Raw genomic sequence first — 12,937 nt, 5'->3', positions numbered from 1 at the left:
TTTTAATTACAATATAAAAAGATATTTAAATATACTAAAGAAGTTTGTAATAGAAGAAATCGACTATGAAACTTAAAAAAATATTTATATTATGTGTACATGTATACACCTAGTATACATGGAGTAGACTGGGCAAAAAAAAAATGGTTTGAAAATATCTTTATGCATTTTATTTGATCTCAATTTAATGAAGAAATTAAAGTAAAAATAGTTTTAAAAAAAATTGTTTTAAAATTTTTTAAATTTTATCAAAGTACTTGAAAAATTTGAGTAAAAGTACAGGTAATTGTTTTTTTATTTTCAAGACAAGTCACCGAGAAAACCAAACAGTTAGCATTAATAAAGAAAACTCAGAATTTTGAAAAAGAAAAACAACATTTACTTGTAAATGAAAAATTGAAAACAGACATTGAAGCGAAAAATCAAGTTGAGCAACTAAAGGTACTATATAAATAATTTTAATGACTTTTTAATATTTTAAAGTGTAAAATCATAAATTGTGTATTGAAATGACAATTACAAAATGAATTAATGATCAAAAAAAAAAAAAAAAGTAATCATGAAACAATTAAAGTTCTTACTAAAAGTATTTTTAGATTTTGTTTTTAGTATCATCATTGATAATAATTTATATAACTGTAACACTAATAACTATAATATAATATAAATTTTATATAAATATAACTGTTATGTATTATTTTAATTTAATTATATAAATATAACTGTTATGTATCATCACACTTCTTGCTGTTTTCATTTGTTATTTATTATTGAAGAATTCATTCATGATTTGTTATTTGTAGTTTTCAAATGTGTTTTTTGTATATGTAGTATATATTGTATTTTGTATATAGAGTATATATTGTATTTTGTATATATAGTATATATATAGTATATATTATATTTTGTATATATAGTATATAAATTTATATATTTTGTATATATTGTATATATTATATATATTGTATATATATATATATTTATAGATATATAGTATATATATATTTTGTATATATAATATAATATATATAGTATATATTATATTTTGTATATATAGTATATACAGTATATATTGTATATATAGTATATGTTTTTTGTGTATATGTATGTATATATATATTTTGTATATATTGTATATATATATATATATATATATTTAATTATTTATTTATTAGTACATTGTTATGTAAACTTAAGACTTAAGAAAAAAACTTTTAATTAAAAAACTATGTAAACTAAAACCTAAGAAGTTTCTTTTTAAGAATGAGGTTGCAAAAAACAAAGAAAGAATAACTGTATTAGAAGATGCTCTTAGAGAGAGTGTTAATGTTGTCATTGAATGTGAAAATATATCAGCAAGTAAATCTGAATTTTCTGAGTTTGAGAAGGCAATCACAAATATAAAAAATGCTTTTTTAATATTTTTGATGAGTGAAAAAGATGCACTCATTCGTTCAATGATAGCAACTCGAAAAAGACATTCTGATGAATTGCAAAATATAAGGTATTATGTTTTATAAAATTTTTTAGTAAAATGATTTTATACATGTTCAATATGAAACTGATTGTATTCATTATCATCATTATTATTAGCAGCAACACTGTCAGTATTATTTTCATCATTTTCATGTTATCAGCTACACCATGATAGTTATCTACAAAAACATTATTATTATCAGGTGCGCCATCATCGAGAAGATTTTCATAAAAAACATCATTATTATCAGGTGCACCACCATCAAGAAAATTTTCATAAAAAAACAGCATATAAAGAAATTTAACAGTTTTTAATAGAAATTTTAAAAGAAAAAGTTTTTTCCATAGTAAATAGTTAAATCTTTAATCATAGGGTAAATAATTTGTTATCTTCAATCTCTGAAAAAGATACACAAATTGCACATTTCGAACTGTCAAATTCAAAGATCAAGCGTAATGAAATTATCCAACTAAAAAAAGATAAAGAAAAGTTAATGGAAGAATTAAAAGAACAGGTTTTTATTATCTTTATTTTAGAAAATTCTTGATCAGAAATTAAGCAGCAAAAAAAGGGTGTATGTATGTGTGTGCATATATGCTTACAATATAAATATTGTATGTGTGTGCATATATGCTTACAATATAAATATTGTATGTATGTGCATATATGCTTACAATATAAATAGTGTATGTGTGTGCATATATGCTTACAATATAAATAGTGTATGTGTGTGCATATATGCTTACAATATAAATTATTTTTTTGTGGAATTTAAACTACTTAAGATAAGCAACAAAGCAATAAAAAATATAAATTAAAAATATAATCAAAACTTATAAATTAAAAATATAATCAAAAGTTTAACAATAAAAAATATAATAATAATATAAAAATACGATATTTTAAACTAAAAAATTTGTAATTTTTTTATTTAACATTTTAAATAAAAATTTTGTTCAGGTAGTTTTTATTATTTTTTTGCAATTCATTAATATATATTACACTAGCTGACCAGACCCATAAAAATACAAATCTTTTTAAGTCTTTTTGACACCAATCTTTTCTATATTATTCTATATATATATATATATATATATATATATATATATATATATATATATATATATATATATATATATATATATATATATATATATATATATTAGTAGAAAATCACTTAACTAAATTTTTTTTAAGTGATTTTCTACTAATATATAATTGCTCTGTTCTTTTAAGAACATTGAGCACTCTATTGTGTAGAATACTTTTTAAAGTTGTTTATATATATATATATATATATATATATATATATATATATATATATATATATATATATATATATATATATATATCCTTGCTAACTAACCATTTCTATACTTATCTATATCACAATGCTCATTTCTATTCGTATTCCTTATTTACTTTAATATTTTTTAGTAAAATAAATTTTGAAATTTTTTAATCTTGTCTATATATTTATAGCAAAAATATATATAGACTGTAAAAATTTATACTTAGCAAAAAAAGACTTCTAATTGTTAAAATAAAATTTTAAAGTTTTCTCATATTTTAAACATTGTAATTATTAGAGAAGTTTTCTTATATTACACATGTTCCTGTATAAAACCTTATATAAGTGGATTTTTTACAATTGCATTTATTGTTATATTATGTTATGTTTATTGTTATATTATGTTGCATTAGATGCTATGCATCAAAGCTGCGCTTATTTAGAGAGCCTGCTTGAAAAGTGATGATTAACTGCAATCATTATAAGAGTTTATAAAATAGTTTGTTTTCCAATTATATGCATAAATTCGATAGATCAGTGGTTTAAAGCACTGTCATAGATGTTGTTTTGCGAGAGTTCAAATCTGCCCCTATAACACAATTTATTTTCAATTTTTTCAATTTAGCTGTATATATTTATAGCAAAAAAATATTTAGCAAAAGACTTATTTGTAAAAATTTTAACAATTGAAATTTTTAAGTTTTTTCTACCTACAGTTTTTTTTTTTTTTTGAGATTTTATCCATAATAGCTACCTAAAAAACTTAAAAAACATTTGTAAATTTAAAAAGTTGATTTTTGAAGAGTCAATATACAAAATTAGCAACTTAAAAAGTTTTTAGACATTTTTAGTTTCTATAGACTTTTTTAGTTTCTAAAAATGGTAGGCTTCCTAATTTTTAGAAATTTGATAATAGGATTCAGTAAAAAGTTATAGATTTTCTAAAAATGGTTCCACTATGAACTTAAAAAATTGTGCCTTTTCTTTAAACCACCATTAACCCCCCAGGATCAACACTGATTTTAATAATTTTGCTACTGATTTAATAGACAGTGATTTCAAAAAAATTACAGTAATTTCAAAAAAAATAGTGGGTCTTAAAATAAGCCTGAATTAAATTTAGTTTTTAAATAGCTTAGTTCCCTCTCCCTTTCCGGCTCCCTTGTCTAAATTGCTATAGTAATTAGTGTTGATCCTAGGTTAATATTGGTTTGAAGTAAAGGCGCAATTTTTTAAGTTTAAGTTGGAGCCATTTTTGTCAGTCCATAATTTCTTACTGAATTGTATCTTATCAAAAATTTTCTAAAAATTAGGAAGTCTTTATAGTCTTTTTACTCAAATTGCTGGTTCTGTATATTGACTCTTTTAAAGTCGATTTTTTATATTTGTTAACAGTTTTCACGGTTTTTTTAGGTAGCCATTTAGGATGAAATGTCAACAGATTGTATATAAAGTTTCTATGAGAGGTAAACAGAAAATTAATTCGTATTCATTGAAAGCAATGAATGATGCTGATGGAAATAAAAGTTGTTTTATAGTCAATTGGCCTGTAACAAATGTTACAAGTTGCACCGCTAAAAAAAAAGTTTTAAAAGATTACTAATTAAAAATGGCACCTGTCAAAAATATTTTAAAACTAAATTCGGAAATAAAGGTAAAACAGTAGATGTACTTTGTAGACCTTTTGTTGACATTGTGTGGGAGTTTATGATTGTCAACTATTGATGTCTCCAGAATATAAGAGCAAAGGGCTGATTTAGTTTACTCTCCAATATGAAAAACATAATTTCAGTTTTCATGTATATAATGTTGATCTTCTAAAAAACAGATAAAAATATCAAAAATGGATTGAAGGCTTTTTAAGTGAAAGAAATATCTGTCCTAAATACAATAAAAAACTAAAAACTATTAATGAATGACTTAATGAATGACTGACTAAAGGGTATAATCTTCAAAATGTTTATGAGTTTTTAATAACTACCAAATAAATGAGTGTAGAATCAAAGATTTTTTTTTTTATCAATAATTTGGGTTTTTGCAAACCCTATATATGCGGTAGTGGTGTAGTGGTAAGAGCGCTCGCTTTGTAAGCGAGAGGTTCGGAGTTCGACTCCCACCACGTCCCTGGAAGTACCGCGCTCAACTTAGTTTCTCCGCGCAGCAGCCTTGCTTGGCAAGGTTCGTGTTTCGGAGTTTAAGAGTTGAGAGAGGGTTGCACCACGAATAACAACTAAAAAAAAATAATAAAAAACACAAAAAAATAGTAGTCTCCTTGACTGTAGTGGTCCCCCTTGGGCCTTAGGGAGGTGAATAATCTAAAAAAAAAAAAAATCCTGTCATATATTACTGAATAATAAAAAAAGTATAGGATAATAAAAAACAAGTCTCTAAGAAGAGAAATATTAAAATTTAATCATAGTTAAATGAAGTAAATACAAAATGGAAATAATAAACCATAGTCAAGGAAAGTAAGACTTAATCTCCAATAAAGTTGTTTTATTTTTTATTTTTTATTAAACTGTTATATATATATATATAACAGTTTAAATATATATATATATATATATATATATATATATATATATATATATATATATATATATATATATATATATATATATATATATATATATGTATATATATAAATATAAATATATATATATTTATATATTCATATATATATATATATATATATGTATGTGTATACATATATATATAAATTTGTCTTTTGTTTTTAATTTTTATTATTTTCAATCGTTTATAATTTTTATTGATATTTTTTTTTTAGAATAACAATAGAGTTTTGGAAACTAATCTTGATCCAAATGAAGATTCAATCTTATTAGAACTTCGTAATGCTCCTTCAGAGCAGGTTTTTTTTATAGATTCAATAAATTTTTTACAATTTATTTTTATTTCCAGAATTTTTTATATTTTAACGGGTGATGCGGAAGTTATCGAACACATCCTAATTTCATTATTTGAGCATAATTATTAGTTTTTGTGGTTTTATGCATAGGCATAAACGTTCTATAAAATATAAACTTTATCATTTGAAACACAATTATTTAAAATGAGGTTAAATGCAGCTGAACGAGAATCTTTTCGAAAGTGACCAAAAATGTTTTTTGTAAATTAACCTAATATAAAAAATAAATAAATCGTAAATCATTTTGAAAAGGAAGGATTTGCTCGAAGTGCAATATATGATAGCCTAAAAAGACTTGAAACTGTTCAATCGTTTTCTGATAGAAAGCACCATGGTCGTCCGACATCCTGGACTAGAGAAAAGAAAGCCGAATTAACGAGACTTGTCAACAATCGAAAAGGGGTCAGTCAGAGAAAAATAGGTATTAAATTCGGTGTAAATCAATCAACAATTGGTCGTCAGTTAAAAAAAATGAATATTAAATTTACAAAACATGAAAAGACTCCAAAATACACTATAGAACAACAAATAAAGGCAAAGAAAAGAAGCAGGAAACTAGTTAACCAACTCTATAACACAAAATCGCTTTTAGTCATTGATGACGAAAAATACTTTTGTTTTGCAGGGGACAACAAGCCTGGAAGTTCTGGATACTACACAAACAACAAAAAGACATGCCCAGAAAGTGTTCATTTTATAGGAAAAGAGAAATTTCCAAAAAAATTATTAATGTGGTTAGCCATACCTGAACGTGGTATGTCCGAGCCATTGTTTTGCACTTCCAAGGCTGTAGCGATCAATTCATCAATCTATATTAATGAATGTTTAGAAAAACGACTTCTTCCATTTATTCACAAGTATCATGGAGACTTTAACTATTTATTTTGGCCAGATTTAGCAAGTTCTCATTATTCTAAAGATTCTCTAAATTGGATGGACCAATATGTCTATTACGTTGATAAAGAATCCAATCCCCCAAATATGCCTCAAGCACGACCAATTGAAAATTTTTGGGGAAATTTGGCACAGAAGGTTTATGAGGGAGATTGGCAAGCTTTAACAGAGCAAGTTTTGATTGATTGCATTAAACTAAAACTACAAGAAATTGATTTAAACTTTTTACAGTCGCATATGAAAGGCGTCAGAGCAAAATTGAGATCAATTGCAGATGGTGGTGTTTTTTCATATAAAAAATAATAAATTTTTATTAAAAGATAAATGCTTTATTTAAAAAAAATATAATAGTAGTTTGTTTTTTTATTTATAAATAAGTTATTGACGTTTTTATTTTGTCCGATAACTTCCGCATCACCCGTTATATACAGTTAAGGAATAAGAGAAAGCTAGTAAAAATAGTGAAATAAAATAGATTTGCTACATACTCAGCAATTACTAACAAGTTGAATGAGGTTGGACTAAATGTAGCAGCAATCACTGTTCAACGAAGTTTGCACAGATTGGGGATTAGAAATAAAAGGCCGGCATAGAAGCCAAAATTAACCAATATATTGTGGGTGGAAAATTAAAACAGGACCAATACAAAAAGGTCATTAAAACCCATCTTTTACCTCAATTGAAGAAGTGGTTTCAAAATAAGCATAAGAAAATATTTATGTAAGGTAGAGCACCATGCCATGACATAATCCGGCAAACACATAATCCAGAGCACACGGAAAAATCTATTAAAAAATTATTGGTATCTCTAAAAATTCCACTTTTGGATTGGCCACGGAACTCCCCAGATCTAAACCCCTTAGAAAATGTATGAGAGCTATTAAAGAGAGAAATTTTGGTACAAAAGGTCACAAATAGGGTTCAATTGATTAAAAAAGTTTTTGGCATTGGAACCATAATGCACATTTGAAAGCAATGGCTTTAAGTTGCGTTTATAGCATGCTGAATTGTCTTAGTGCAGTTATAAAAAAAAGGAAGGATCAACAAAATAGTAAAAATTCATGTTAATAAACATATTCTTATTGTTATTTTGTGTATCCCATGTTAGAAAAAAGGTATTATTTTTTATTTACAATTTTCTATCTGTATTTTTATAAAAACCTAAGTTTTGTCTCTAAGAAGATAAAAAATACAAAGAATATCAAAGTGGACTAATAATTTGATCGAGGGCTGTGTATATAGTCATAAAATCCTAAATGAAAAAACTACAGAAAATTGTAATTGTAAACAAAAAAACTATTGTCCAATGATAAGAAGTTGTTTATCAAAAAATGTGGTATGTAAATGTGTTGTTTCCTCTTAAAATGTACCTGATAAACTATATATTGGCTTCACAGAGGGTGAATAGAAAAAACGTTTTGCCAATCATAAGCAAATCTTTAAAAATAAAAAGTATTTAAAAGACACCATGCAGTCAAAATATATGTGGGAATTAAAAGATAAAAATATTGATGATTTTATCCATGTTTAAAACAGCACGTTTTTGTGTGTATATATATATCTATATATATATATCTATATATATATATATCTATATATATATATCTATATATATATATATATATATATCTATATATATATATATATATATATATATATATATATCTATATATATATATATATATATATATATATCTATATATATATATATATATATATATATATATATATATATATATATATATATATATATATAATCAATCTCTATTTTTAAGGTATATGAAGCTGTACGTCATCTTTGCACTAATAATAGTAGGCTAGAATTTTATATTGAAGAATTTTGGGAACAAACAAAAGACATGTGTATTGAATTACTACACAGCATTGAAGAACCACCTCAAAAAAGTGCAAAATTTACCAAGACTGAAAAACTTTCTAAAGATGAAGTAATTATCATTTTGAAATCTTTTATTAAAGCTCTTTTTCTTTTTTTTTTAATTTTCTTTGATTTGCATAAATTTCTACTGTTCTTAGCTTATGAAAGAATTGAAGTTAGTGACTGATCACAGTGTGAATTTAAAGAAATACGTTTATGGATTGCTCTCTAAACTAGAAGGCTGAAGTTATTTTGTGTTTAAAAAACAAATTTTATCATTTTAGTGCTATCTTTAATTCTTTAACATTTCGAGCTATGCACAAGAAAATTTCACTTTTGAAATTAACAAAACAAAAAATTGTTTCGTAAAGTCAGGATCTAACAAAGTTCAAGTCTAACAAAAAAATAAAAAAGTCTTATTAAATCAATTTTACTTATAAATATTAAAACATATATTTTTGTAATTTTTTATAGAATTTGATATTTATATTTTCTTGCATTTTTTATATATGTATATAAACAAATTTTTTATTAAATGAATAAAACACTTAGTAGTAAACTGACAGTTATTGTCAAGACTAAGAATCCTTAAAATACAATGTTTATAGACTATATATATTTATAAAGTTGTACTATGTATAATTTAGCATATAAAGCTTATTTACAAAACTTTAATGCTCCCGCATGTCTTGATATATATATATATATATATATATATATATATATATATATATATATATATATATATATATATATATATATAATGTTTTTAAAATACTTTGCCATTTAGCAAAATGTGTTTTATAAAATAAAATAGTATTTGATTTAAAAAAAAAAAGTTTAATGGGAATATACAGAAACAAAATCAATGTCTGTGTAAGTCCTTAATGTTTGAGATTTCAAATTTTTTTAATTACTAAAAACAAAGTTATTCACAAGGTTGGTAAACCATACTATTCTTCAGCTGGAAATGGAGCATTAGACATGGTTGTTCAACATAGTTTTAATTTATGGTTGTCTTCAATCAATGTTTGTATGAAAATAAAATTTTTCCTACTTTTTAGAAGTTCTTTAAAGAGCATGCTGATTATTTCGAAAATAAAGTATTTTAATGCGTCAACCAACTTCTTTTACGTTGAGGAATTCCTTCAAGGGTACTGATTTTTTACCAGAGGAGTGAACTGCGGCAATTTTTTAATATGCTAACTCATATGACATCAATAAGTATCTGTTTATGGTACTTGGCAATAGAAAGTAAAAAAGATCTATAGAACTAAAAATAAAGTTACTCATTATTTTGTTAATGATGGCTTTCAAAGAGTTTAAAGTGTTAACAGTTTTAGTTAGCAAGTTACACGATACGTTATGTATGTTTGAATTTGAATTAAATTTATTAGAACAGCAATACATGTTCTTAAGGACGCGCAGGTCCAAAAAATAAATAGAACTCTGACAGCGTGCCCCACCTCAATAAAATAATTATATTAAAAACGGTTACAAAATTAGGAAATACAGTAAAAAACTATTACACGAGATGCAGTTAGCCAGAGCAGTACTTTTTAAAGTTGATTGAGTTGATTTTTGTTTTAAAGCTCTTAATATTAATGACATTTGCAACATCAGACGACAAGTTATTCCAAATATTAAAAACTCTGAGAGAGAAAGAATATTTACGAACATTAAGCTAATACTTTAATTTGCGTAATTTAAGTTTATGACCTCGAGTAAAAATATAATTGTTAACTAAAAATAAATTCGCCACATAAAGACAAACTAAGTTGTTTAGAATTTTGTAACATGGCAAATGAATGACAATAACAACTAAGTCTTGCTTTAGATGGCGAATTTTGAGTAGTTTCAAATCAAGTATCAGAATTCTGCTGAAATTTAAAAGTTTACTTAAGTTAGCTTCTTTCTTAGTTAAACATCTTAGACTTTTCTAAGAATTTTCTACCAAAACTCGTAATTATCTCTTGGAATAAAATGATTCAATTAAGGAGGTAATTTTTCATACCATACATTGCAAGTTTTTTCATGAGTTTTGAGTTAAGTACTGAGTCAAATACTTTTTGGAAATCAATGTACACTACGTCGGTAATTAAATGGTTGTCTAGAGCTTTATTCTAACTATTTGTTGACTCAAGAAGATTGTATAGATACACTAGTGGCCATTGAATTAAATCCACTTGATGATTTTGCTGTAAAATGAAATATGTATAAAAAAGTAAGAACAACGTCATGCCGTTCGGTTTGTTTATACATGACGTCATTATTATTTATGTTATGCATATTATACACGTGTTTGGCTTAGTATTTAATTAAATTTCATGATTTCTTGCTGAAAAACTATAATGTTGTTATTGCTTATTTTAGTGTGATAATGGGAAAAAAGCCAGATATTAATGATTTTGTCAAGGGGCAAATTGTAACATTGAATGCTGAGCGTTATTCTCAGCGTGATATTGCAAAGAAACTGAAGATTTCTAGAGGTGCCGTTGAGAATGTTTTAAGATCTGGAGGTGTTTCACGACGTTCCAACTGCAAGGGAGTACGAAAAACAAATCATCGTGATGATCGTTATTTGAAGAGCATTGTTGTGTCTAGTCCGCATACTTCTTCTGCACGCGTTGCAAACCTAGCTAGTGACAGGGGTATTCAAGTGAGTGCGAGGACTGTTAGGACTTGTAGCTCGCAGACCAGCGAAGAAACCTCTAATCACAAAACAACAACTCCTCCAGAGATTGAAGTTTTGCCGTGCGATGAAAGACAAGTCAAGGGAGTGGTGGGAGAGATTCATGTTCACAGATGAAAGTACCTTTCAGCAGCTACGAGGCCCTGGTTACAATTATGTCAGACGTCCTGCCTCTCAGCGATTCAATCCCAAATACAACATCAAAACTGTCAAACATCCACCAAGCGTCATGATCTGGAGTGCCATAACAGCAAGTGGTCGGTGTGGACTGTACATCTTCGATAAAGGGGAAAAGGTCAATGCCAAAAAGTACTTGGAGGTTCTTGAAAGTAAGCTTCAAATCCACATGAACATCTCAGGAGCAACAATTATGCAACAAGACTCAGCCCCTTGTCACACCGCAAAGATTGTTCAAAAGTGGTTTTATGACAACAACATTGAACTTCTTTCCAATTGGCCATCAAATTCACCTGATCTAAATGTGATTGAAGATTGTTGGCAAATTATGAAAAGGAAAGTTGCTGCACATTGTCCTACATCAGAAAAAGACCTGAAAGAGGTTTTGAAGCGTGTGTGGACGACAGAAATAACACCGGAATACTGTAGAACACTTGTTCATAGCATGCCTGATCGCATTAATGCTGTGCTTAAAAATAAAAGATATCCTGTGAATTACTGACTTTTATTCATCGTTTGAGCTAGAACTTTATTCAGTGTATTGTAAGGTTAAAATTGCATTTTATAATATGCCTGCTAGACCTTGTTGCTAGAGTAAACTGTGTATTTTCCAAAAATTTGCTGCTGGCTTTATTTCAATGGCCACTAGTGTAGATCTTTTGCATAAAACTGTATTGATTAGACGTTATTTGATAACAACTATTTAGTCTGCAATTTTTGAACTGATAATACTTTCCATGACAAAACAGCTGGTACATGTAAGAGAAATAAGTCTATAGTCTAATTATTAGCATCTGAGGAGGATCCTTTTTTAAAAATAGAAAGTTTTAAGCCATTGTTTAGGTAGAGAGTTTGAAATAATGATTGAAAGAATGATTGAAATATATGAGCGAAAACATATTATGTGTGCTAATTTCTTTAAAATTATATTTAGTATACCATCAGGACCAAATGATATGCTAGATTTTACGTTTATTAGTTTTTGATAAACTATCTCTGCTGAATTTTACAATGTTAATATTAATATAATCATTAACAAAGTTTTTTGTTTTAGACAAACAACCGTTATCTGCCGTAAAAACAGTTGCGAAGTGTTTGTTAAATACCTTAGCAATATCGATATTGTTAGTAGTTAAGTTGTTGATTTTTGGGGATATACATTTTTTCGGATTGTGTAAACTTGAATTTGCGTAACTAAAAATCTTACAAGTTTTACTAGTCTTCAACAAGTTCCAAATTCTTGTGGTGTGTAAATAAGGCTTTTTTACTTTTAGATGCACATCTAATCTATGCATTTTTTATGCGAATTAGTCTTAGTATTGGATACCTTTTCCATAAAAATGCTTTTCTAAGTAACATTTTATAAATACACTTTGGATAAAAACGACTATTTTTGTTATGATATACTGATGTTCTGATTGGAACAAAACAATCAATACCAATACGAAGGTGATCTTAGAAAATGTTCCAACACTCTTCAATTGTAAAAACAAAAGAAATCTCGTAGTTCCAATTTATGTTTGATAAGTAAGAAATAAAACTAGTTGTATCAGTATTTTTTTAAAATAAAAGGTAAAAAGGTGTATAATTTTTTTAACATT

The 12,937-nt window shown here is 26.1% G+C and overlaps 1 protein-coding gene across 2 annotated transcripts in view; it reads left to right on the top strand.

Annotated features, from left to right (window-relative positions):
* The window catches only part of LOC101241062 (ELKS/Rab6-interacting/CAST family member 1), a 42,638-nt gene extending 33,888 nt beyond the window's left edge, over positions 1–8,750 (top strand). For both annotated transcript variants that reach the window (XM_065814599.1, XM_065814598.1), the window contains exons 11-16: positions 306–441; positions 1,263–1,504; positions 1,850–1,991; positions 5,557–5,640; positions 8,367–8,537; positions 8,626–8,750. In XM_065814599.1, the coding sequence (XP_065670671.1) occupies positions 306–441; positions 1,263–1,504; positions 1,850–1,991; positions 5,557–5,640; positions 8,367–8,537; positions 8,626–8,712 (862 nt within the window). In that variant the 3' untranslated portion in view covers positions 8,713–8,750. The remainder of the gene's footprint in view (positions 1–305; positions 442–1,262; positions 1,505–1,849; positions 1,992–5,556; positions 5,641–8,366; positions 8,538–8,625) is intronic.
* The last annotated feature ends 4,187 nt before the right edge of the window (positions 8,751–12,937 follow it).

This window comes from Hydra vulgaris, chromosome 12 (genome assembly GCF_038396675.1).
Source record: "Hydra vulgaris chromosome 12, alternate assembly HydraT2T_AEP".
NCBI lineage: Eukaryota > Metazoa > Cnidaria > Hydrozoa > Anthoathecata > Hydridae > Hydra > Hydra vulgaris.
This window is presented reverse-complemented; position numbering and strand designations above follow the sequence as displayed.